Source organism: Triturus cristatus, chromosome 2_1 (assembly GCF_964204655.1).
Source record: "Triturus cristatus chromosome 2_1, aTriCri1.1, whole genome shotgun sequence".
Lineage (NCBI taxonomy): Eukaryota > Metazoa > Chordata > Amphibia > Caudata > Salamandridae > Triturus > Triturus cristatus.
This window is the reverse complement of record NC_140581.1, coordinates 1,121,057,627-1,121,084,739: the sequence shown is the minus strand read 5'-3', so window position 1 is coordinate 1,121,084,739 and position 27,113 is coordinate 1,121,057,627. Positions and strand designations below refer to the sequence as shown.

The window sequence follows — 27,113 nt, the reverse complement described above, 5'->3', positions numbered from 1 at the left end:
GCGGTCATCCCCGGTGGGCCCGACGGAGGCACCCGCCCATCCAGTGGATCTAACCCTCCGGGACGTCATGGGCGCCATCGCTGAACTGAAGGCCTCAGTGGACCAGCGTTTTGACACCTTGTCGCAGAAAATTGACTCGGTCCTGGTGGATGTGGGACTTGTGAGGGCGGACTTGTCAAAAACGAATGACCGAGTCGACTCCCTGACCCACACCACAACGAGCCTCACGACTGACGTGGTGGCCCTCCAGAAGGAGGTGCGCCGGCTTGGCCAGGCGAGCGCCCTGATGGACCGGCGGCTGGAGGATTCCGAGGGTCGCGCCCGGAGGAATAATATCCGCATTATTGGTGTGCCGGAGGGACGTGAGGCGGAGGCGGCGGACCTCTTCGTGGAAGACTTGATCCTGACCCACCTCCAGCCCCGGGGGCTGAGTAAGTTTTTTGCGGTGGAACGTGCCCACCGCGTCCCCGGGGGCCGCCCTAAGACCGGTGCCCCGCCACGGCCCCTTATTGCCCGAATCTTTAATTTTCGGGACCGAGATGCCATCCTCCAGACCTCCAGGCAACAGGGACCGGTCAGGTTGGACAACATGGACGTCAACTTCTACCCAGACTTTACTCCGGCGGTCCAGAAGCAGCGGCAGAGCTTTATTGGCGTCAAACGTCGTTTAAGGGACCTAAATCTTAAGTACTCAATGCTCTTCCCGGCTAAGCTGCGGGTGGAGGTGGATGGTCGCACGCACTTCTTCGACCGGCCCGAGGCGGCTGGGGACTGGTTGGACGCCTTGCCTGGGGATCGGGGCCGGGGGGGTGGGGGGAGCGCGGCTGGCGAGGAGGGCCCGCTGGATCAGAATTGAGGGATGACTGTATTGCCTTGCTCGGGACATTGTTCCTTCACCACATACTGCTTCTGTAGGTTCCCCTCCCATGGAGGTCGTGTGGGGCCTGCTGGGGGCTTCCCTCCTCCTCTGGGGGACTAGTTAGTATTTAGCTATGGGGCGACAGGCACACTGCACTTTGGGGGGGCTGTCTGGGCTCATGCAGGGGTGCAGGGAGGGGGGAGTTTTGTTGGGACCGGGGGGTGGGGGGGGTGTGTTGTTTGTTTGTACCGCAAGGCAATCCTGCAGCTGTTTTGTTGTCTTTAGACTGCTCGGTGGGGGACGACCGATTGTTTCGACGTATGATGGGGGGTAGGGACTTGACGGTGTTGTCATGGAATGTTAACGGTCTGGGGGATAGGATTAAGCGTGGTGTGGTCCTGCAGTATTTAAAACGTATTTCACCAGATGTTGTCTTTCTGCAAGAGACGCACCTTATAGGTAACACCTTTCATGCAATGAATCGGAGGGGATATCGTTTGGCGGCCCACTCTGGCTTCACCTCGGGCTCGCGGGGGGTGGGTATTATGATTAGGAACTCGCTCCCGCTGGAGATTGATGAGGTGCACCACGATGAGAGGGGACGTTACACTGCTCTGGCGGGACGTATGGAGGGTAGAGTGTTCAGTTTTGTGTCGGTGTACGTCCCGCCTGGGCTACAGGCCACTACATTTGCGGACCTGGGGCGCCTCCTTCTGGAACTTCCGAGTGGCCTCTTGGTGGTGGGAGGGGACTTTAATGCGGTTGTATCTGGATCTATGGATCGCCATCCCCCTAGGGACCTCCCTCGGGCACAGGCGTGGCTGCCTGGCCTGTTAGACACACTGGGCCTGGTGGATTGTTGGCGCCTAAAGCATCCCGTATTGCAACAATACACCTTCCACTCGGGGGCCCATGGCAGTCTCTCGCGGCTTGATTACATCCTTGTCCCAGCGGCCCATGCGGGGAGGGTGGGAGAGGTGCGCCATCTGGCACGGGGTATTTCAGACCACTCCCCATTGTTGTTGCATTTCGATGTCATCCCGAGGGGGGATGGCAGGGTGGCCCCGATTAACGCCTGGTATCTGCGCGACCCCTCCATTCGTGCAGACTTGATCACATCCTTGCAGCGCTATTTTGAGGAGAATGAGGGGTCGGTCCCATCTGCCCTCTCCCTATGGGAGGCTTTCAAAGTGGTTCTTAGAGGGGAGGCCCTCTCCTTTATTGCCAATGCCCGGCGGCGCGAGCGGGAGGAGGTGACCCGGGTGGAGGCCGAGATTGCGGAATTGGAGGGTGACCTGGAGAACGGGGTAACAGACGCCAAGTTACATGTTCTGCAGTTAAAGCAGGCGGCCTACCGGGCCCTCGTCACGGAGGCGGCCAGGGGCCTTGGTAGAGAGCAGCAGGGGCGCTTGTACGATGTGGGTGATAAGGCCGGTAAATTGATTGCGTGGTTGGATAAGAGAGAGAGAGCGAGCCGAGTGGTGCCTTTGATTGAGAGCGTGGATGGTGCGTGTGCCACGGAGCCGGAAGCCATTGTCTCCTGTTTCGCGGATTATTTCCGCGGAGTCTACTCCCCTGTTTCTTCCTGTTCGGAAGCGGACTCCTTTGCCCTGCTTCAGGATATTGCACTCCCCTCCCTTACGGCGGAAGACAGAGACTCGCTGGACGTCCCCCCCACCTCGGACGAAATTGCCTCAGCTATTCGCTCGATTTCATCTGGCAAGGCCATGGGCCCCAATGGCATTCCCATTGAGCTATATAAGCTACGCCCGGATGTGCTGGCGCCCCACCTGCGTGCGATGTTCCTCGCGGCTCACTCGCAGGGCTCCCTCCCGCCGGACCAGCGTCTGGCTACAATTGTGGTGATCCATAAGGAGGGAAAGCCCCGTGAACGGGTCACATCCTATCGGCCGATTTCGCTTTTGAACGCGGAGCCCAAAATCCTCGCCAAGGTGTTGGCTAACCGGTTGGTTGGCGTGGTGGGCGATTTGGTCCACCAAGACCAATCGGGCTTTATCCCGCACCGCAACACGGCGCTTAATCTACGGCGCTTGCACGGCGTGCTTGCGCGTGTTCCATTTGTGCGGGAGCCAGCCATCTTGGCGTCCTTGGACGCCACCATGGCGTTTGATACGCTCGAATGGCCATATCTCTGGGCGATGCTCGCGAAGTTTGGGTTCGGCCCGGGTTTCATCAGCTGGGTCAAATTACTATATTCGGGCCCAATGGCGCAGGTGGTGGTGAACGGGCGTGTGTCGACCCCGTTCGCGCTGGGACGGGGCACGCGACAGGGTTGTCCCCTGTCGCCTCTTCTGTTTGCCCTGGCCCTGGAGCCCCTGGCGGAGTGGCTGCGGTGGCACCCTTCCATCCGGGGTCTCCGCTGGACCCCCGAGCACGAGGACCGTGTGTCCCTCTACGCGGACGATATCCTTTTGTATCTCGCCTCCCCGCGCAAGTCCCTGATCGTCCTAGTTGATGTGCTGCGCTCCTTCGGTCGCAACTCAGGCCTAGTCATTAACTGGGCGAAATCCTGTGTCTACGTACTCTCCGGGGAGGCTCCGGTCCTGCCGCGGGACTGCCCGATCCAGATTGCCTCCCAGGGTTTCCGGTACTTGGGTATATATATCACTCTTGACCCGGAGGCCCGCTATGAGCGGAATCTGCTGCCCCCTCTCCAGCGTTTGAGGGAGGAGGTGGTGCGCTGGCGGCGTCTCCCGCTCTCGCCGCTCGGTCGAGCGGCCTTGTTTAAAATGATGTCCTTGCCGCGCTTCCTCTATGCCCTCCAGAACACTATGGACATGGTCCCGGCAAGCTACTTTCGTGAGGTGGAGGGCCTTCAGCGGCGCCTGTTCTGGGACGGGAGGCCGCGTATTGCTCTGGCTAAACTGACGCTCCCGTGGTACGATGGAGGGGTCGCCCTCCCGGACATTAAACGGTATTACTGGGCCTCCCAGCTAGCTGCAATTAATCATGGCCTTTACGGGCCCGCCCTGAACCCGGCATTCGAGATGGACAAGATGCTCCTTCCCGGTGGCGATTACAATCGAGCACTGTACTCTGGCGCGCCCGACTCCCGTCTGACGGGACCGACGCGTGTCATGGTGCGGGTTTGGCACGCGGCAAATGCAGCTATGGGGTGGAAGGACCGTTTGACCCGGGCGTCTCCACTGTATGCCTCCGAGAGGCTGGGCTCCCTGTGGACATCAAAGGGCTTCGAGAAGTGGGACACGATCGGAATCAGCACAGTGGGGGATCTCTGGACGAGGGGGGGATTCAAAACTTTTGAGACGCTGCAGGCGGAGTTCCAGCTGCAGGGCAGTGAGTACTTTCGGTACCTACAAGTCCGCCATGCGCTGGGCTCCGTCTTCCCGGATGTTGCATCCATTCCGGAGTCTTCCCCCCTGGAGGACAGAGTGCTAGATGGCCATGTCCCGGACAGCACGATCTCCCTCATATATAAGAAGCTGATTAATGATAGATCGTGCCTGTTGACTAGTCTGCGCGAAGCTTGGGTGGCCGACGGGCTGGAGCTGGACGACGAGGATTGGATGTCCGCGGTGGCCTCTCCAAAAGAGGTGGCCATCCCGGCTCGCCTTCGTTTCGTCCAGCTCAAGATCCTTCACCGGGTCTACGTGACGGGGCCACGGCTTCTACGTATGGGTTATGCCGTGGACGGACTGTGTAAGCGTGGCTGTGGTGCGTTGGCGACTTTTATGCATATACTGTGGGAGTGCCCGAAGGTGGAGCGATTCTGGCGTGGTGTGCATGAGGTCCTGCGTGTGGTCACGCGTGTAGCGCTGCTGCCTGAAGCGAGGAGGTGCTTGTTGAATGTATGGGAACCGAATGACTATTTGGCTCCGCAGACGCGGTGGGTGACTCTGGGATACATGATAGCGAAACGTGATATTGCTCAATTGTGGGGATCCCAGAGGCCCCCTGCGGTGTCGGCCTGGAAAGAGCACATGGATTGGTGTATGTTCCGTGAAAAGGTGGTGTATGTGGCGAGGGGTAAGCCTGGGGCGTGGGTGAAACTCTGGGGCCCCTGGAACGCCTACCGTGGGGGCATTTGTGAGCCGCCACAGCTGCCGGCTGCCTCGCCTGCTCCGTCTCCCTAGCTGGACCCCCTTGCTCGGCCGCGGGCACGCGGCCCCCCAGTCCCTGATCTCCTCCCATCCCCCTCTTCAGATCTTTCCTGCCACTCTGGATCCCCCACTATGGAGCAAGTGTTGTCACCTTGAATCTTGGGTTGCCTTGCGGTTGTGGTTTTTGTTGTTGTTGTTAGTCTTTAAAATGAAACCGTACTCTGTGGCAGGACGCCGTGAGGCCTGCACCGTTGATTACTCCTGTGTTTCTACTGTGCACCGCTGAGAGACTTTTACTGTCTGTGTGTACTATATTTGTGATGCTCTAGCGGCCGGCCGTGCGGTTGTAGGCCCATAACTGTAACCTTTTTATGGATGTAATAAACGGTTTCAAAAAAAAAAAAAAAAAAAAAAAAAATATACAAACACCAAATTGCGATTCAGTAACTTGTTACCGAATCGCAATTTAGGTTGCGTCCCAAATCCAATCAGTATTTAAAAGGGGCATGCTTAGGGAATCCCTTGCAAATACTGAATTGGTGTGATATGTATTAATGAGTTCCAGTCGCAAAACATTCATAATTTACCCACTACATGTTTGTAATGGGTGTCTAATGGACCCCTTTCCCATGTGAAAGAAAAAAAAATTGTTTAAGAGGAGGCAGTTGTCAACAGGACGACTGCCTCTTCTTAAAAAACAAACAAAAAAAGAAACATCTTTTTAAATGTGGTCCTGTTTTGTTTTACAGGAAAGGGGCTGCATTGGAAAAAAAAATCTGCTTAATTTAAAAGCATTCACAGACTTAGTGATCCGCTGACCCCAACAGGCCACCATCCCTGTGGTGGCTGTGATTCCTTATAAGTCGCAAATTGCAACCTACCTCATTAATATTCAAGAGCTAGGTCAATTTGCAACCTGCTAGGAATCACTAAATCACATTTAACACTTTAATACATTAGGAATAGCAATTTCCAAATAGCGATTTGGTGAGAACAGCAATTTGGAATACCAAATTCTTAATGTAGGTACACATGGTCCTAAATCTGGTCATCAATAGAAACTTTTGGAAAGTTGTACGCAGGAATACCGAATGTTCCCCAGTGCCATTCTGATGACAAATTGTGTGCTACGTAGGTGCTAACAACAACCAGCAGGAAAAAAACAAAGGAAATCTTTTTGTTTTGCAGCCATGTTTTTCAAGAAACCTTAGCTCCCTCTTTGTTTTCTGCCCGTCAGAATCCGGCATCCTGCATGTCAAGTATTTATGTAAATAATCATGCTCACAAACAATTGTCTGCTAACCACTGGCTCCTAATGTATTGCATTTTTCAGGCAAAAAGACATGAATGTATGGACCGTGAGACTGGGCACCGTCGAACTGAGCACAGGAAATGGGTTACGACTCAAACAAGTGATTATATACCCAGGGTATACTAGTTCCACCCATGTGAATGACATTGCCCTCCTGCGTCTCTCTGAACCTGTCCGTTTGACATGGAATATACGCCCGGTATGCCTTCCAGAAGCTTCTGAAGTCTTCCCTGACGATTCCATTTGTTTCATCACAGGTTGGGGAGCTCTTGGAGAAGAAGGTAATATTTTGTTACGTGTTTCTTTACATTTGTCAAAAATATTTGCTGTTCAAAGATACCCTATTTACTTTCTCTTCCATTTCTTCTTTTTTCATTTAATTTACATTATTAATTGGTGAGAAGTTGTGTCCTTTAACACATGGTCGGACTGGACAGAAAATAGGCCCAGGCATAAAATTCAAAGTGGCCCCCATTCTGCAAATTTGCAAGGTATGGGAGACTGCATACATTGGTGCTTGCTGCAGGCACGTTTGTGGTAACATCGGGCAAAACAACAGTAAAACACCAGCCCATTAGTCCACTAATGGGCCCACAAGCAGCCCAAACAATTCCCACACTCTGGCCTATCTGACCAACCTTCTGCCAGATTGAACTACAGGGCAGTCGGACCCTGCATCCACAGCTATGACGGAGCAGGTGTGAGTGGCACATTTTTTACAGGACCTGGAAGAAAACAATTTTCGTTGAGGCATACTGTCTGGTAGGCTGTTGATTCAGATGGAGCATAATCGTTGTAAAAATGTTATTATATGCTTGCTCTCTTTAACTACTCTAACCGTACTGGGCCCTTTACGATTAGACAAGCTGCAGCACTTTCATTTACTACAGAGGCAAATGATCCTCTGATGAATCTTTCTCTGCCGATAGAAGGGGTGGAAATTGGGGTGACCAAACACCACGTTAGCTGTCCTATGACGACCATTAATTGACAGCCAACTCACAAGTTTGGGATCAGATTTAGGAACACCACTCTTAAAACCATGCTGTAAAATTAAAGAATAGCAATAGGAAGACCCAACCTCTTGAAGAAGTTAAGTTGAGTTAGAATTATGCAGACCAAAAACTCTGCCACAGCAACGCAAAACAAAAGAAGTAACACTTGATGTTCTGTTAGAGCTCGCTGCTTCTCCCTTCAACACATTTAAATCATTAGTAACAGCACAGTTTAAATGGAAGAACCAACAGGACTCAATAATAGACTCAGACAGATATTAGATTAATTTGGTTATTGTATTAAATATGAAAAATGAATTGCCAGGAGTTATTTCTTAAGAAGTTCAGTTAAAAACATCACAGCTTTTCTAACAGCGCCAAATATTTAAGTAGGCTTTATCGAATAGTTATAATTGGTTTACAGATTTACATAGTCTCACCACCATAAAGCAGAAGGAATAGTTTGTTACCTAACAGCTCAGGTTCTACAAAAATGGGGAAAAGAGTCCAAATTTAAAGTCCATTAGGGCGAGTCCATTAGCATAGAATCAAAGAAATAAAGGAATGAAAAAATGAAAATGGTTCGGCAAAGAAGGTTCAGTCCTTCAGCTACCGACGGTAGCATTATCCAGACAGTCCAAAGTAAGAGAAAAGTTCATCAAAAATCGATCAGCATAGCATCCTTCTGCACAGGGAAAAAGAAAGTATGGCGTTGGCCCTCCTTTGGGGTTTCTTCTTTTATAAAGTTCCTAACTACTTCCAGTGATGTGGCATGATACCATCATCGGAAGATTGCCTTATGATCGAGTTCACATAGTGCCACCTAGGATACTTGCAACAGAGAGATGGTTTCCCATGCTAGTCATGAGAAACGAAACATTGAGAGTCCACTCCACATAAGCCTAGTATCGGTAAAAAAAGATACTAAGTAATCATCCATTGCAATAGCTGAAATTCAGTTCCCTCAGGAATATTTCACTCCCTCACCTTCCCCCCACTTCTAAATGCCTAGTGGTCCAGGCTTTTATTCCTTCGCGCCTGGACTACAGCAACTCGTTGTATCTAGGAGCACCCAAAGCCACCATAAATAAAGTACAAGTAGTCCAAAACTTTGCAGCCTGTATATTGGTATAATATACAGAGATACCAATCTGCCAGCTGGCTTTACGTCTTCACCATTGTCTTAATATAGCAGAAAGGATCACATTTAAATCGCTATGTATTGCCGATAGGGCGTTGCGTGACAAAGGGCCTATAATCACTCGTCCCCTGCTATCCTTTTACACTCCAGTGAGTGAATGGCGCTCTTATAATGCATTCCTTGCAAAGACACCTGTCATTAAGATAGTGAAATATGGTGGGCATTCATTCTCATACAACGCAACAAAACTGTGGAGCATCCTGCCCGTCTCTCTTCGATCTTTCGGAAAGAAATTTCCTTTTCAAAAAGCACTAAAGACTTGGTTTTTCTAAAATGCCTAATGTTATCCCTATTTTTTATTCTGTGGTGCACTAACAGTGCCGGGATGTCTCCGGGTAGCTGCCCCCTATATAAGCTCATATGGAATGGAATAGACTGTGCCCGTTGAAGAAACATTCAATAATGTCAGTGTGTAGACATGTACAGGACAAATAAGCAACATTTCAGTTGTAGAAAATGACCCATTGTATTAAGTCAGGGGAAAGTTCAGCACTAGAGAAATAGCATTTTCGAAAAAGCCTTTAAGTTAGCATGACACATTTAAATGAAATGAGTTTTAACCCATCATCAAATATAATGTAATTAAATCAATTTAAATAATGAATATATAGAACATTCACAAATCATTATTATGTAAAAATGGCTAATGTTAAAAATACCCTACCACAATTTTTCTTGACATTCATAGAAGTGCATATTTTTCTAAACTCACATCACAAAATTAGTTTTGAACTGTTTCCAAACTATAGATTCTCACGTGTTATTATTATACAAAGTTTGAAGCTTGTATTTCATTTCTACACGTTTTTGCACAGACTTTTCTAAATAGTGCATTATGACAGAACGCATCAAGAAACACTAGACCACTTCACTTAACATCATAATGTCATCAGTATACATTAATAAGCAACATGTGCATAAGAAATGTATTAGTCCCTTTGCTGCAGAACATAAATCTCCTCGAGGAACCTGCAGACGACGACCCTGCGGTCGAAACAGCCACCCAGACCCGACAAACAGACAATGATGACTGATAAGCAGTATCGGGCCATCTGAGGGTCAAAGGGACAGTAAGCCTACGAGGAGTTCTCTCCCCCCACTTGTGTTTATTTGAGTGCATTTGTTTTCCCTTCCCCATCTTTTCCTTCTTCTTTTTCGTTTTCCTTATATTATAGATTCGAAGTAGTGGGTTGATCACATTCAGTGAGGTGTCTCCCTTGAATCTCCTGTATCTGTGGATGCTGGATAGGAACATGAACTGGGGTTAATAGTCCAAGGGACTCCGGGGTTAGTCACATAGGCAGCAATGAGGGAGCCAGGATAGTAGGGACACATCTCAGGGAGGGGTTTCCAGTGGGTGGGCGACAGACCTCTCCAATCTGAAAATAACACAGTCGGTTGGGCAGCAGGGAAGTGTGGGGGGGAGGGATGGGGAGGAGTTGGGGTGCGGGTAAGAAGACAGTTTGTATACAGGTTAGAATAGGCAGCGTCTATTCACGGCATCGGGAGTGGAGGCACAGAGAAACAAGAGGCAGTTTCAGCACTGACACCAACAACCCACAACTCTACCATGGCAACACATAATAATGACGCTTTCTCAGTCTTTTCCTGGAATGTAAATGAGATGGGGAACAAAGTTAAAAGAGGCTTAGTGTCGGCTTATATTAAAAGATTAAAGCCCGACGTAATTTTCTTGCATGAAACGCACTTGAAGGGCACCCAATGCGGATTCCTGGGCAGAGGGGCCTACAAAACACTAGCCCATGCTGTATTTTCGACTAGGGTGTGAGGGGTTGCAATTCTAATCAGGAAATGTCCGCCGTTCCGAATTGAACGCACATGGATAGACCCCGGTGGTACATATGTAGCGGTAAAAGGCATGTGGAACAGGAGGGACATTACATTTATAAGCGTTTATGCACCCAGAGATTACAAAAGTAGGCATTGGAGAAACTAGCAGACATTCTCTTAGAAGCGGGCACCAATATTCACCTTATAGGGGGTGACTTTAATGATGTAATAGACCCTCTGTCACATCGTACCACGATCCCAATGGGGTGCCCTAGAGAGACACAACTTAAACGTTTCATGGATACACTAGCACTAACTGATGTATGGCGTAGACACCATCCCCATGCTAAAGCATACTCCTTTTATTCTGGTGCACACAAAGCCTTTTCCAGAATAGGCTACATCCTAACCCCAGCTGGGGAAGTGCCAGGGGTCCAAAAAATAGAATATTTTGCAAGAGGCCTTTCAGACCACTCACCCCTCTGGCTCACAGTGGGTGTAGCCAAAAATCGCTCCAACTCTGGGTGGAAACTTAATGCTTGGGAACTTAAGGACCCTAGGGTTGCTCAAGAGATCAGGGTGGACACTGAGCTTTACTTCAAGAAAAACATGGGGTCCATAGACTCCGCTATCACACTCTGGGAAGCATACAAAACAGTTCTAAGAGACAGAGCCCAGAATATAATAGCCCACAAAAAAGGTAGGGACAACGAGGAAATAGCGGAGTTAGAATCTAAGCTTCTCCATATTGAAGCGCTGGCCCTCACGAGCGACGACCCTTCTTTGCTACGGAGACTGCGAACTCTCCGGCAGTAATACTCAGCACTAGCCAGGAAAGATGAGTGTACTGGCGCCTCTATGAAACCGGAGATAAGGCGGGCCGATTACTTGCATGGCTTAGTAAAAAAGAATTGGATGACAGATGGTTGACCCAGATAGACACAGACGACGGCCGAACGCAAACAACGCCCATCGGGATAGCCGAGGCCTTTGCACAGTACTATGAGGCTTTCTACGCGAAGCGTCCCCTGGCAGAGTCGTCGCAAATAGAGGGATACCTAGCGACAGTAGAGACCCCTAAGCTAACAACCGAGGAAGCCTAGATACTGGAAGAAGAGATAACAATCGAGGAGATCAGAGAAGCCATAGGCCATTTGAAAACTGGGAAAACTCCGGGTCCAAATGGGCTACCACCTGAACTATTTAAACAAAATGCTGCAGTGTTAAGCCCTCATCTCTTTAATCTGTTCTTTGAAGCGCAGAAGGTGGGCAGCCTCCAAAAAGAGATCTTAGATCGGCCACAATAGAGGTATTGCCCAAAAAGGATAGGCCACCACAGAAGTGCAGCTCTCATTGACCCATCTCTCCCCTCAATATAGAAATGAAAATACTAGCTAGAGCATTAACCAGCAGGCTTACAGAAGTCATATCCAATCTCATCCATCGTGACAAGTCTGGTTTCATGCCCAAAAGGTCCACAAGGCTAAACCTAATGAGACTACACAATTGGCTAAAAGTAGCAAGTACCAGAGAGGACCCTCACCTAATACTATCACTCAATGCGGAAAAAGTATTCGACACCGTACACTGGCCCTTTCTTATGTCAACTTTAGAAAAATTTGGATTTGGCCCTAAATTTAGATAATGGATAGCTACTCTATATGAGCGGCCAATGGCTAGGGTGCGGGTAAATGGAGTAGTCTCTGGGGAATTCCCAATAGAGCAAGGGACGTGACAGGGATGCCCCCCGTCCCCTCTCCTCTTTGCTCTTGTGTTGGAGCCCCTTGCGTGCACCATTCGAGCACATCTGGAAATAACAGGTTTCCGGAGAGAGGAACACAGGACCACAGACGAGCGCATACCACTGTATGCAGATGATATCTTTCTGTATGTCACAAACCCCAAGGAGAAACTCCCGAACATCCTGGATAGATTTGAATGCTACGGCAAACAGGCCGGATATCAGATAAACTGGGGGAAATCCTGCATATACCCAGCGAAACAAGGTTGGAGACCCTTCGAATCTATGGTCCAGCTTCAAGTGGAGAATGACGGGATAAAGTATCTGGGCATTTACGTCACCACTGACAAAAGAGAAGCCCTAAACCGCAATCTCTATTGGGTACTCAAAGAATTTAGCACCGATATCAATAGGTGGAAAATGTTGCCCTAGATTCTATTAGGCAGATGTCGTTATACAAAATGATCTCACTCCCAAATTCTTATACATCATCCAGAACACGTATCTTCTGGTCCTAGAAGAGGCATTCGTCAAGATTGACTATGCATTGCGTACATTTCTCTGGGACAGAAAACCCCCTAGAGTGGCTCTTGCCACGCTGCAGCGCAATCAATACAATGGAGGCATATCCCTACCAGACATCAGGGAATATTACTGGGCTGCCCACTTGATAGTGGTTAATGTCTGAGGAGCATATGTCGTGTGATTACCCCACGTATGCACTGGAACATACACAATTTGAAATACTTTGTCACACACTACCTCTATGGAGGGAAGGGAGTGGCAAAATTATTAACTGCCACACGCGTGGTAAAAGCTGCGTGGAAAAAAGTGGAACAACAAACGAAATAGAGCAACTGAATTACCATGGAGACCCCCCTCTGAGTAGAAGGGAGGCTCAAAGAATTTGCGATACTGAGCGGGTTTAGGGGGTGGGACCTGTTGGGTATCTCTCAGATCAAAGATATACTTAGGGGGGGCACAGCGAATAGATACAGAGGATCTCCCCGAATACGCCCTGCTAGAAGGAAGGCTCCTCATGGGCGAAATTAATGAAAAGGCAGTCTCCTGGACGTATCGGATCATAATAAATAACAAACCAGACACTCACTTGAAATTAAGGACAAAATGGGAGACGGACCTAGGAGTCCTAGATGACCTATATTGGGATATAGCACTGATGCACCCCCGGGAGGTAGCCATTAAGTTTTGCTTTAGGCTTATCCAATTTAAATACCTACATAGGACCTACTACGATAGATCCCGGCTGCACTACATTGGAAGGGCGGACACACCCAACTGTCTCGGATGTAATACTAAATAGCACCTATTTGCATATGATATGGGAGTGTCGGCAAATACAGAGATACTGGGGAACCCTGCTGACTGAATTAGAAGACATTATAGGAGGCAGGATACCTATGGGCCCCAAATTCGTGTTATTAGGCATAAACACAGAGGTTGACCTTCCCAAGACAAAGTTAATACTTGTTATCCTAGGACTAGTAGTGGCTAAGCGGTACTCAGCACGCAGATGGGGGATGGCACAGAGGCCTAATATAGACGAGTGGAGGAAGGGAATGGACATGTACATGACAGGGGAGAAGATGACATACGTGGCTCGCAGCTGTCCTAAAACATTCCAGAAAATATGGAAGCCGTGGATAAATGATTATGGTCTTGTGATAGAAGATTCACGGGGGGTCCTTACAGACACATGACAGCTTGGAGGGGGGGAGAGGAAGAGAGGGACTGAGACAAGGGGGAATTGGGAACTACAGTATACTGGATTATATATTGCTGTTGCACATATCACTGCCTCTGAACAAAATGTTAACACAACTTTGTTTCTTGATGCTTGGAAAATTGAATGTGCTGTGTTGAACTTACAGAAAATGCCAATAAAGATATATAAAAAAAAAAAAGAAAGTTATTAGTGCAGCTTTGTTTATATGTGTTAGTATTACTTTAATGTGGGTTTCTTCATCTCAGGTTTAAAAGCAGGCTTTTACGGTGCTTCTACTACACTTGTCTCAGTTTCATGTGTCACTGTGTCTAATGTGTGGAATATGTACTTTCAACTTTTCGTGTCTTCTGTCAATAAATGTGTCATGTATTATGATTTTTAAAATCGTGCTGCTTTAATCGCATATCAGAAAAAAAATCATTTAGGCATATGGGGTCACAATTTGCTCTCAGCTTCAAATGGGAGCAAATGCGGTTTTACAAGTGTTAGGACGTATACATCAATCAAAATGATCCTTCCAAACCAAGGGCTATCCAAATGTTCTGAGGATTTGCACTTCACACTTGGGCTGGGCTTGTCTACCTATCGCGAGCTTTACTGCGAGGTGACAAAGTGTTTTTTAATGAGTGTTAAAGTAAAACATTTCCTTCTTTAAGCCAAAGACCAGGGCTGAGCGCTAAAGAGATCGCTTAAGGCTCCAGAAAATTAATGTTTTTGGAGCTCTACTCTGGCCCAAGGTTCTGGCTTTCAAGCTTATTTGCTGTTATGCCCCAAATGTGTTCTGTCTAGTGGTTTAACATAGGCTGATTAGCTTAAGCTTTGTTGACCTACACAGATTCATAATGGAATTTACTTTGACTGGTTCTCAGCCTGTTGATCCCTGGGAGCTGCTCAGGGAATATGAGTGCCCCTTACGGTTAACCTTCTCATAGGGATCAGTAGAGAACAAAAGGCCATCAGACAAGATAGTCTTTTGACCATCAAGCTGAAATGGATTGTTTCTTTTGGAAGGGAAATACCTATTGCTACAGAGCTTGAACTCTCCCAGAGAGAATGGATTTCTTCTCCCATTTTGTCATGAGGTTCATGCCATTTAAACTGAAGGTTCTGAAGAGGAGCCATGACTATTGTTTACATTAACTGGCAAGTCCAGTTTGTTCACTGCTTCTAATATACAAAGATGAATCACAACCAAATGTGGTTACAGTGACCTTTCAATCTTCGATACAGGGGTTGGATGTGTAACTCTTTCTTCTAAAGCAAAGAAAAGACTGCTGCCATTATATAGAACAGTGCTTTCCAAACATTTTGGAGCCACAACCCACTTTTTAGAATGACAGAGGTATATGACCCATCTAGCTTTAATAGCCATGAGGCTGGCAATGTTTTTTAATATAACGTAAGCATTGTGTCTTAGTGCCCTGTTAATAACAGACAGCACATTTTCCATTGAAATTGGCACTACTTTTGCACAGATATACAGTTTTATTGATAAAACTATACTGCACACAAATTATAATGTGAGGAAATCTGGTTTAAGTGAATGTTTTTCACTCGTGCATCACCAGGTAAAGTGGTTGATTTGTTTTGACGCTATTAAAATCCTTGTTTAAATATATGCTTCATTACTGCTTTCTTAACTGTTGAATGTGTACAGTTCATTTACAGGTATTTACATGTTGGTGTGGTTTACAAAAAAAATACGTCCTACATCCTTCCCTTTCACACCTGTATACTCTAGAAAGACTGTCACATAATTCACTTTACTTTTTTTTCTCTTACTGCTAAGCAAGAGGGGTTTATAAACAACAATCCCATATTAAAAATAATAAGCAGCAATTTGTCAGAATACATAGCCTGGCATTTGACCGCTGTCTTTAAAGCAGCGAATGTGACAAGATAAATACAGAATTTAAAGGCATCTTCAATTATTGCTTGGACTTTCGGGACCCAACAAAAATCGAGTCACGACCCACCAGTGGGTCACAACTCACAGTTTGGGAAACACTGCAATAGAAGCTGAGCACAGTATTTAGAGAGGCTGCAAGACCACTTAACTTATACTGCATACAGCCGCTATAAGTCAGAGGAATGTTAAAATAAGTATCTTGGAGAATTATTGCACTCTGGGCCCACCTTTGAGGTACAAATGCTAATTCTAGAACAGAATCCACCAGTGCATGTTTTTCCAACGCGCTATACCAATGGTGTCTGTGGATTCTTCTCTTTCCTCCAGAAATTGGAGATTTGTCCAATACCACCTGTCTCTAATCCGGACACTTTAACAGAAATGAACTGGAAAGAGAAAAAGAAATGCCCAACAGTCAGGCAAGCAACTAGGGACTTAAGTTTTAGAAAGACTGTGTCAACGTTTCGTTCAGAAAAGATCTGTTGTGAATGTGCTTAGATTTCCAGACTGGCATGGTTCATAGGTACAGCATCAATGGCGTACATAAGTACTATTAGTTAGCAAGGAGCGAGTATTCTGGGTTTAAAGGATGCAGTTATCTATTGTCAGAGAGAATAAAAAACTACAAGAGTCATGTTCCGTTGATGCAGTGTGAAAGTTGCAAAAGGATTGTGGGCAGGTAGCAATTTGGAATTCATTAAAGAGATTTGAAGATATGTGTCAAAGTTGATGCAAAGTTTGTTTGTAAAAGAGACATAAACAGCAACCTTCAGGACCCTCAAGAAACAGTCTTCTTGGTGGCAGGATGGCAGAACCCTGGTAGTTAGTGTCCATGGAGTCAGAAAAGTTTATTTTCCTTTCTATGAATGCTTTAGGTCTTAGTCCTTCCTAAATCGAGCTCTGAGGCCGGTGTCCTCTCCCCTATTTTTAAGAGCAACCCTCATTTTTAGGTCTCGCCTACGCAGTGCGCATGCACTGCATAGGAGACCTTTGGCCGTCGTGCAGCTCTTTTTCAAAGCACATGCTCGTGGCAGCATACGCCTTGCGGGAGTGCGCAGCAGCACACCACAAGCACGAGTATGTGCTTTGAAAAAGAGCACACTGCGCGTGCACGCATACACGCACGCACTTTCACGTGCCTCTCTCCTCGCCCACTCACTCTCTCTAGTTTTGCCTCTCCATTAACGCGCCAGTCCCATATTGAATTAGTGTTTTTTTTCCAATATATTAAGAGGTTGTAAAGGTCCGCTTTACTGATCCGCGTTTTTTACGAGCATGACAGGCGTGCAGTGACTCACCGTCACCCCCCACTCCCGCCGGGCTCGAGAACAGCAAGACTCACCCACAGCGTGTCCAGGCAGGTGGCGGGTGAGCAACGATCCTTATTTATTTAGCCTTCGTTGCAACTTTGGATGTCGTCCTTCTGAATTTGGCGCTCTGAATCTCGTCTCGGTGGAGCAGTGAGTTGCTCATCTCTGTCTGTGTGTTCTTAATTTAAATGACTGTTTTATTAAGTTACATTTGCCGTACTTACGGCTTTCACTCTATTCTTTCATTTGTGTGACCATTCACACCATACCTTGTCGTTGGTAGTCCCACAGCATAATGCTTTTCTTCTGGGTTGCGGTCTGCTATTAATCTCTGCATCTCTGCTCTATCCCCCTTGCTCAGTGCGGTTCCTTTTGTGATTTTAATTTTTCTACTAATCCCCTGGATTCCAGGCAGTGGGACGGTACACCGGAGGCCCCGTTCAAACCGAGGAACCACCAGTTTTGGACCGTTTCAACATCTCCTTACTCTGAATCCCGGCTCCAAAAACACAGCCGTCATTTACCAGGCACTTACAGCACCTTCCCCGGATAAACCACCCCAACCCCCAATCAGAGCATACCCTGCTTTCCCAGCCCCACCAGTGCTTCTCCCCACAAACCGTGCTAAGCACCTCCTTCTAAGCATCACAGGGGACCAGGATGTGGCAGAGGAAACAGTTTGAGCAGACTAATAGGTTTCTAAACCTGTTCTAAGTGTGCTTGTCTGCTAAGAAATAGTTTCTGTTAAAATTATATTCGGTAGGTAATCTGTTTTTGTAGAAAATCTTTTGTTGCAAACATATGGCTGTTTCTTTTAGTTGCCAGCAATCGCACGGGATTGACAAGTCTAGACGTATAGGCTTTGCCAGTGCTTGTTAATTGTGCAGCTCGGCACCCTTCTGTAATGGCATCTGGTTTCTCTGTAGCGCCGCATTTGTCTGTTGCTTGTATTCTGTATTTTATTGGCTTGCTGTTTCTGCATAGGGAACACACAGCATATGGTACAATGAATTCAAATCGGGTTGTTTGGACACATGCACTTTATAGGTTTTGCACCCCAAAGTGCACGTGGAACCTCAGTGCTGCCACTACTGCTCTTAATACGATGCAGGAAAGAGAAGCTCTTTCTCCTAACATCAGAAAAGTGTGTGGGCTAGTATTGTTTACCGCCAAGTGCTTTTGCGGGTGGTATGAAAAGCCAAATGTGCCATAGTATTTTGTTTTCAAAAGTAGAGGCGCTTATCTTTTGAATATCTACATGTGCGGCTGCATAGTTCCTATAAAGTCACTCGTGTGTGATTCCATCGGTCAGTTCTAGCAGATTGCATTCTGGGACTTGCAGTTCACATTTTACACATACGAATCCTGGACTGCAAAGTGCTTATGGTTAAAATGCAATGAAATGCTGAAGGTGTCTCACATGTGACACTGGACGGCGGGAAGTATACTATGATCACATGGATTTTGTCATTGACCTTTTTAATTTGCACCTCATCATTCCTCCAATATTTGTTCCATTTCTTATTAAACAAACAGCACAAATGTTGGCAAATCTGTTTCATTCCTTTTTTCATAAGTTATACATAGATCAAAATTTGGCTGTGCTAAAATATTACACACAAGAATCGTTTTATAAACAGCTGTGTCATAAATGTATTGCATTTGTACCTCCATTTTGCCATAATGGCCGGCAGCAAAATCTGATCGCAAAAATCACCAATGAGCTATTGCATAAGATGCAAAAGGGGTACAGATAAGCCTTACAATGCTTCAATCCCTGGCGGCAGAGCGCCCAGGTGAATGTGCTGTATGGCTAAACACTTATAAGGTCCCAAAGGCAAGACCTATTGGCTATGCCAATGCTTGTTACGTTTTGGCATAGTACAGAACTCTCAGGTTTCTTACTTCCATGCTTGAGTAACTCGCTCAGACCAGGCTTGTGACTTTGCATTCTGGGATGTGGATTCTTGTTGATCCCACTATATAATCAGGACTTCACCTCTCAGAAAGCCAAGAAACACCTCGACCTGGATAACCCACTTAAGCTCGACTTGTGAAAGAACTCTGACAGTAGCACTTTAGCTCCTAATAAGAGAAAACTATCAGATTTTGTAACGATACAAGACATTAAGTTTGATTTCGATTTTGGAGGGTCATTGAACATCATATGGTTTTAGGAGATGCAGTAAATGCTGTTTAAAGACAGCGGGCAGTTATTTGTCTAAAATGTATTCAAGTGCCACCATTGCACTCAATGTAAAGTTCAATGAGCGCGCACAGCTACAGAGCTACTCCTTTGGTAAAACATGGATAGGTGATGCTACAGAGACAGATGGAGCAGTAGTGTAGCAAAGATGCCATGTGTCCTGGCACAATCAAGGAAAATGGCCACTTGGACTGTCTTTGGCTGGCTTTGGGGTAGTAAAATACAGAAATTATCAGGGTTCAATGTCCCCTCAAAGCTCTGAGCCCCTGTACCCTGAGATGGAGCTTACTAACACTCCGCCCCTCAACCCTTTGCTTATGCCCAGTTCACTTCATCCATAATTGGCTGTTCCATTTTCGCGATAGACACTGATGTTTTATTCCTCCTCTGTCCTGTTCAACCCTTCTTTGTCCCGTTCTACCCAGTGATCCCAGGGGGCGCAAAGACAGTCTCCTTGATCTCTTTGCCATTATCGCATTCGGCACTGTGACTCCTCCTCCTCTGTCCTGAGCACTATAGCTCTGTAGGGGTGGATGGTGATGGCTGTATCAGAGAAGGCTGGCACGCTGACGTATCTTTCTGTTTTTTATCTTACTTGGCACCGCTCCCGTGTCATATTCTGTCCCATCACACCTATGTCCTGGTGGCATGCACAAGTTGCTGATATCCACCAATGGGACGTCATACCTTACCTCAACGAGCAGCGTCCATCATGCACGAATCAGCAGTTCCACTTCAACTACAAAACGTGTTACGTGTGGTGTTCTGCAGAGCTCTGCCTTCTCTCAGCTTCTCCTCAACATCTGAAACTTCTACTAAAAGCAATTTCCCAGCATCAACTACAATTTCAAATGTACACTGATGTCACGCAAGTCTGCTAGACTTGAAAACAAATAGGAATTTTGCTTCAAGTTTCTTAACGTGGAGTAGCTTCCATTGGTGCAGCAGGTGCAGTGACACCAGGACCAAGAAGCCTGAGGGGTCCATTGAAACCAGCTTATTGTTGTGTTTTACAGTTCAAACAATAGCCAAGAGGGCATTTCTCTTCTTGCACTAGCACCCATGACAACTAGTTATGCCAAATTCTCATATTTACTTTGTTCTGAAAAAAGAACATTGTCTGTGCCTGAAAGGGTCCAACACTTAGGTCATGATCCCAGAGAATCATGAAATCTCTGCATTCACATTTAACTCACCACTAGAGCTGGGGTTGGCTCATTTACCAAGAAAGAGTGTAAAAATACTTGGATAGGTGGTTTGATCACAAACTATCTTGCAGGCATCAATTTGCTGCAGTAGTAAAGTAAAGCACCCTTCTCTTCTGCTGATTAGATTGAGAGGGTATTTCAGTTGCTTCATCTGAATCACAAGATTGAAATGTGCAATGTAGTTCACACCAAAGAAGAAAAATTGGAAAACTTCATACAATGAAGACCCAACTTGTGAGGCTGTGTTTAAAGGTAAGGAAGCACAACCACATTGCCCCAGCCTTGAAACAATTGAACTGGCTCACAGCTGAACAAAGAATTACTTACAAAGTAGTGTACATTATGATCAAATTCTTCCTATCGGATAAGCAACTGTATCTCTAAAAAGTGACACTTCACAACAAATCAGCATGTGGACTAAAATCTAGCAGCACCAGTCTAATCACAATCAGGACTTAAACAAAGCCGAATAGTGAATAATTTGAAAATAAAATAACTTTTTTAAAGCTGTATTAAACTTTTAAAAATTATACAAAAATTAAAAATATACACACATTTTTTAAATAAACTATTTATAATGTCAAATTACATTTTTAATTATTTTGGGGGGAAATATTAAATTAATGTAAAGGACTTCGATCCATAACATATAGTAATTTTTAATACCTGTTAAACAAAAATAAATATTGTACTGTAAGTAGATTTTTTAAACGAAATCTTTAAATAAGAATCACACAGTAATTAAATATTTAAAATTAATTAACTTCTAAGATACTAGAGCTGTACATTTTTAATTATTTTTAGTTAACACATATACATTTATTTTACATTAATATATTCAATATTAAAATACTTCCACTAATTTCATTTTAAAGGTTAATAACCTTTTTTACTTTTCTCTATACTTAAATATATGGAGCGCTCCTCTTTGGTAGAAGAGATCTACTCCTGTGTATGAAAAGCTACTAAAAGTAACTATACAATGGGAAATTGGGCCCCACCTCCTAGTTTTTGATGGTGTGGACATGTAAGCTTACACTTTGTAGCAACTTTATACCTAGAAATGGTGAATAGCCAAATGTAGTGAAGTTACTACAAAGTGTACATTTACAAATGAGTATATACACACGTATATATTCCGTTGTTTGTTTAAAAAAAAATATATATATATATTGTTTTTGATACGAAACAAAAACTCAAACCAAGCATGAATACACAATGCACAGTAGATATCCATCCATATCAACATAGCAAGGGACACAATAGGGTACATTGTCCTCTTCCAGCCAGGCAGTAGCCAAGTTCGGGTGGCCTGGGCACAGCTAATGTACAAAGTCTTAGTTACATTGCTCGTGGGTCCTGGGAAATCATATAATTCAAGGCTCCCTCCCCGGTCTATCGGGTAATAGGTCCCCATCCCCTACCTCCCCTCCAATGTCTAAATCATAATAGTTTATCTATGATGCCCATATTTTACGAAATTTCCGTCGACAACCCCTAGCCTTGTAGGTCACTTGCTCTGCCACCATGTATAAGTCAAGACTTGCCCTCCATTCATTCAGGGTGGGGAATCGCGGGGCCCCCCAGTACTTGGCTATGTCTCGTCTGGCCAAGACCAACCCAGTTGGCGAGGACAAGCTTGCGCCTCAGGATGTCCACTTCCGTAGGAATCCCCAAAAGGAGAAACTACGGTTCCAATTCGAGTTGGACTTCTAGTATATTATCATGTATTATGTGAATAAATATGCACCCATGTGTGTGCTGCTATTTTTATTTTAATTTGAAGTGTTTAGTCATACGTAAAAAATAGTGCAAAAGGATCAGAGCTCCTTCTCTCAATTTGTGGGAAGGGCAATGTTTCAAAGTTTTTTAAAATACCCCTCACACACTGAAACCTGATTCAGTGTCATGCTTCATCATTGGGGTCTTCCCGCCCCTCTATGGGACAGGGCGTGCTACGACTTACGTAGACGCAGGAGCACTTTATTCAGTGATTGGTGAGTATGTGTAGTGCGTGGGATCATGAAAAGAAAATGTGAGATGGTTAAAAATGCTCTGGCTAGTGGAACGAAAATACTTTATTGTCTTCCCTGGCTGAGAATAGTAAAAGTGGGGAGGTGTAGATGGTGTACTATAATGAGTCACCTCCTACAAGGTCGACATGTTTCAGAAGCCATCCCCTTGGCTTTCTTCCTCAGGACCAAAAAAAACGATCCCTGTTACACCTCAATGGGTGATAGAATAAATGTACATATGCCTGATAGTCACAAACAATGTTCTCTGTTCCCTGGTATGGGAGTAGAAAAATATACCACTTGTATATCTTAAGAACCTGAAAAGAAAAATATTTTGGATAAATCATGGCTTTCATCATTTATCTTTATCTATTCGCATCACCATCACGTGGAAAGTTTTAAGATTTTTTGTGATATATTTCTCTTGTGCTACTCATAAATCATCTGAAAGAACACTCCTTGTGATTTCTAGTGCCCAGGATCACATTTATTCAACATTCTTTCATACATATGTATCTCCCAGCAAGATACATCTTATGTTACAATACATTCATACATAAAAGGAAGTATTTGTACACTCCTATTGTGCCCCAAAAGGTTACAGATTAATGTTCACAGCAAACGAGCACTCGCATTCATACTGCCATGACGAGCCTTGGAAAAAATGGGAGATGTTTGGCAAAAGTCTGTGCACTCGTCCTTTTAAACTGTGATCTCATGGTGTGTCTTTTAAAAAAAAAGATGGTATTCATGCTCTCAAAGGACGTGCCATAATAATACATACTTTAGAATTTAATCGTTATCCCTCCATGAGCTCACACGAGCGGTGTAGGGCGCCTTCAAATAGACAATGCTGGAAGGAGCACGATCACCAAAGGAAGTACATTCTCGTGGCTTATCGGAACCTTTTACCGGCGGCCATCTTTAAAATTTCAAGGTCTAGTGTTTCCAGCCACACCTATCAAGCATGCTCCCTTGCAATTTAAAAGACCGGGCTCTGGAATACCTCAGGTAGATTCCGACGAGCCACGACTTTGGTACATTCCCAGAGAGTGTGTATATATGTTCCACGATTAATGTGACATCGAAGACACTCGGGACTCGGAGCTCGCCCTATTTTATGCAGTCTTGCTCGGTGTAAAATTTTATATTGGATGAGGCGCAACCTTAACTCAATGGCCACCTCACTTGGATGCATGAGTGCCGCTTCCCAGTCGAGATCATCCAGTACCCCAGTGGTTTTTTTCCCATTTGGTTTGGAGGGGGCCCAGGTTATCTGGCATGTTATTAAGTAGCGTTTTATAGGTATATGAGATAGCTTTAGCTGGGATTTCCTCTTGAAGGAGTCGCCCTTCTAACTGGGCATATTCCGGTAATGTCACCCCATCTAGCCCTTCCGCCATACATGCATGCTTCAGACCGAGGTATGCGTAAGCCTGGGTGCTGTGAAGCTGATATCGGACCTGGAGCGAGCGAAAAGAGGCCAACACCCCTTTTTCTAAGACATCCCCCACTCTAGAAATACCAATTAAGTCCCATTGCTTAAACCCTCGCAGTTTCCTAATCTCCGTCAATCTATTCCCCCCCCATAGGGGTGTCTCTCTCGTTGGTTTGTGGTCCCATTGCATCTGTCGCTCAGCTCTTTTCCACACCTCTATCGGTCTCTGGGTTGCTTGCAACAAGCGGCTACCTCCTCTGCCCCCGTAGAGATAATGCAAGTGCGTGTGTTTCCTAAATTGCAATCTCTCCAGCCTATATGTATGGTGGTCCCCAGGTGCGTGAGTCCATTAATTAATTACGATAAGATGGGACGCTCTATAATACGCCCTAATGTCTGGTAGGGCCAAACCCCCGTTGTATGGGTTCCTCTGGAGTGTTTGTAGTACAATGCGTGGATGGGCCCCATCCCACAGGAGTATACGCAGTTCATTGTCTATGGTTTTAAACACGGTTTCAGGTATTTTGGTGTAGGTGTTTTGCAGCATGTAGAGCAATTGGGGAAGTGTGATCATTTTACACATGGCGGCCCTGCCCATAATTGTCAGCAGGAGCCTTCTCCACCGCTTGACATCCTCCTGGAAGTTGGAGATTACCCGCCGGAGGTTGTGTGCAAAGCCCGCTACCACATCTGCGGTTATATATAGACCCAGACACGTAAAATCTTCCATTGACCATGTCAAGCAGCTGGGGTAGGCCGGAGGCGCCACCACACCTCCCACTGGATACAGAGTTGATTCGCTCCAATTGATCCTATACCCAGCCTGGTGCCCATATTCCTCGAATATCTGTAGCATGTGAGGGAGTGTCTCTGCCGGGTTTGTCACATATAGTAAAACATCATCTGTGTGCAGTGATATGCGTTCCACGTGTAGTAGACGGGCTTCATCAACAAACCCACCCAGCCCCGATACGGATCTGATGACACAGGCCAGGGGTTCAAGTATAAGGGCAAGCAGTAAGGGGGAAAGGAGGCATCCCTGTGTTTTCCCTCTCTGGATCTGCCAGGTGCCTGAGAAGGCGCCATTCACCCGAACTCTAGCTTCTGGGGCCGTGTACAGTAGCGCCTCCCAGTCCCTAAACACTGGGCCGAAGCCAAACCTCTCTAATGCACATCTCAGAAAAGGCCAATGGACAGTGTAAAACGCCTTTTCAGCATCCAGTGACAGGAGCAGGTGGGCCTCCTCTCGATCGCGGATAACGTCCATCCAGTTAGCCACTCTTCGCAGTTTATATCGTGTGGCTCGTCTCGGCATAAAGCCGGTTTGGTCACCATGTATCGGGGATGTAATGACGGTCAGGAGACGCGTCGCAAGGATAGTAGCTAATATTTTGGTTTCTATATTTAACAATGATATGGGACATTAGGACCCACATTCTTCTGGGGGCTTCCCCACCTTGGGTATCACCACCACCGTTGCCAATCTGAGATCCAGTGGGAACATTCCATCCTCTTTCGAGGCCTGAAACATGTTGAGTAAGTGTGGAGCCAATAGGGCACTGTGCGCCTTGAAAAATTCCCCTGGGAGCCCATTTGGGCCCGCGGTTTTCCCGGCTTTCAGGCGGCCGATGGCCTCGACGACCTCCGCCAGGGTAATATCTTCATCTAGTCTATCCCTGTCGATGTGCGTAAGACTCGGGAGTTCAATCTGTTCAAGGTATTGGGCTATACTGGCTTCACTTACCAGCATCTGTGGTGCGTTAAGTGCTGAGTAATACCTGGCAAAAGCCCCTGCAATGTCTTGGGGTTGGTATGGGTCCGGCTCTATTCCCTAATGGAGGTAACCCATCTTGACTCCTATTCCTTCCTACCCAGCCAAGCCAACAGTTTACCTGCTCTATCTCCCGTCTCATGAAATCTATGTTGAACCACGAGCTGGTGTGCCCATGCCTCCCCAGTAACCAGGGCCTGGTATTCTCCTTTGGAAACGTCAATTTGGAGGAGGGTATGTTCAGTCGGTGTGGACGGGCTACTATTTTCAAGGTCCACTAGCCTGCGCTCCAGTTCTAAAATCTCTTCGGTTTCCCGCCTCCTCTTGTGGGCAATAATATTTTGGGCCCGATCTCGCAACACTGCCTTAAAGGCCTCCCACAAAGTAACAGCTGACTGTACCGAGCCGACGTTTTCTATAAAATAAAGCTCAGTTTCCACCTCCAGCTCCTTGGCCACCGCTTCATTTTTCAGTGCCCAAGCATTTAGTCGACACAAAGTACCTTGACCTTCCCTGCGTCTACCCACCTGCATGTGTAATGGTGAGTGGTCTGAAATGCCCCTAGCCGGATAGTCCACCTCTTCTATGTGTTCATCCTCTCCAGCTGGGGCGAAGAGGTAGTCCAACCGTGAAAACACCCTATGGGCCCCAGAAAAATACGAGTATGTGCGTACTGAGGGATGGTGGCGCATCCAAAGTTCCGTGAGCCCCAGGGCTTTGTGAAACCGCGCCAGGGCAGTGACCTCTTGTGACCCAGTTCGGGTCAATGTGCGATCCATAGTGGGGTCACTTACATTTTTTTTTTTTTTTTTTAGTTGTATTTGTATAGCGCAACATTCATCCTACAAGGATATCACGGCGCTGCAAAAAATAACAGTAAAAAACTAAGGCAGTAACCTGGGAGCAGATTGATTATTCTGAAGTGGGGAATAGTGCAGTTTTTAGTTTCTTCTTGAAGGTGGGGTAGGAGTCCGTGAGTCTAAGGTTAATCGGTAGTTCATTCCAGCATTTCGCAGCAATATGTGAAAAGGCATTGCCGCCCATTCTGGAAAGCTTAATCCGAGTAGTGGCTGCTTTGGCAGAGGCTTGTGAACGTAAGTTCCGCGCTGGGGCATAGAACTTAATTCTATTTCGAAGAATGTAAGGGCCTGTATTGTGAAGCGTTTTATAGGCAGTACATAGCATCTTGAACGTGGCTCTTTGTCTCATGGGCAGCCAGTGTAAAGCTCTCAGACAACTTGTGGCGGAATCATACTTTTTTTTATTGCAGACAGCTTTTGCTGCGGCATTCTGGACCAGTTGTAATTTCCTAAATAAGTAGTCCGACATTCCTACAAACAATGAGTTGCCATAGTCCAGCCTGCTAACTAGTAGCGACTGGACTAGGATCTGCCTACATTCAAGTGGGATCCAGGGGAACACCCTTTTCAATCTTTTCAATATGGCAAAACCTTTTCCACATATTGAAGAGACATGGCTTTTCATTGATAGAGTGGTGTCCATCTGAATTCCTAAATTTCTAGCTGAC

At 46.2% G+C, this 27,113-nt stretch overlaps 1 protein-coding gene across 1 annotated transcript in view; it reads left to right on the top strand.

The window, feature by feature from the left end:
- Positions 1 to 27,113, top strand: part of LOC146866449 (transmembrane protease serine 11C-like) — a 430,518-nt gene that overhangs the window by 304,190 nt on the left and 99,215 nt on the right. The window contains exon 9 of the mRNA XM_085636517.1: positions 6,275 to 6,534. Coding sequence (XP_085492643.1) covers positions 6,275 to 6,534 — 260 coding nt within the window. The remainder of the gene's footprint in view (positions 1 to 6,274; positions 6,535 to 27,113) is intronic.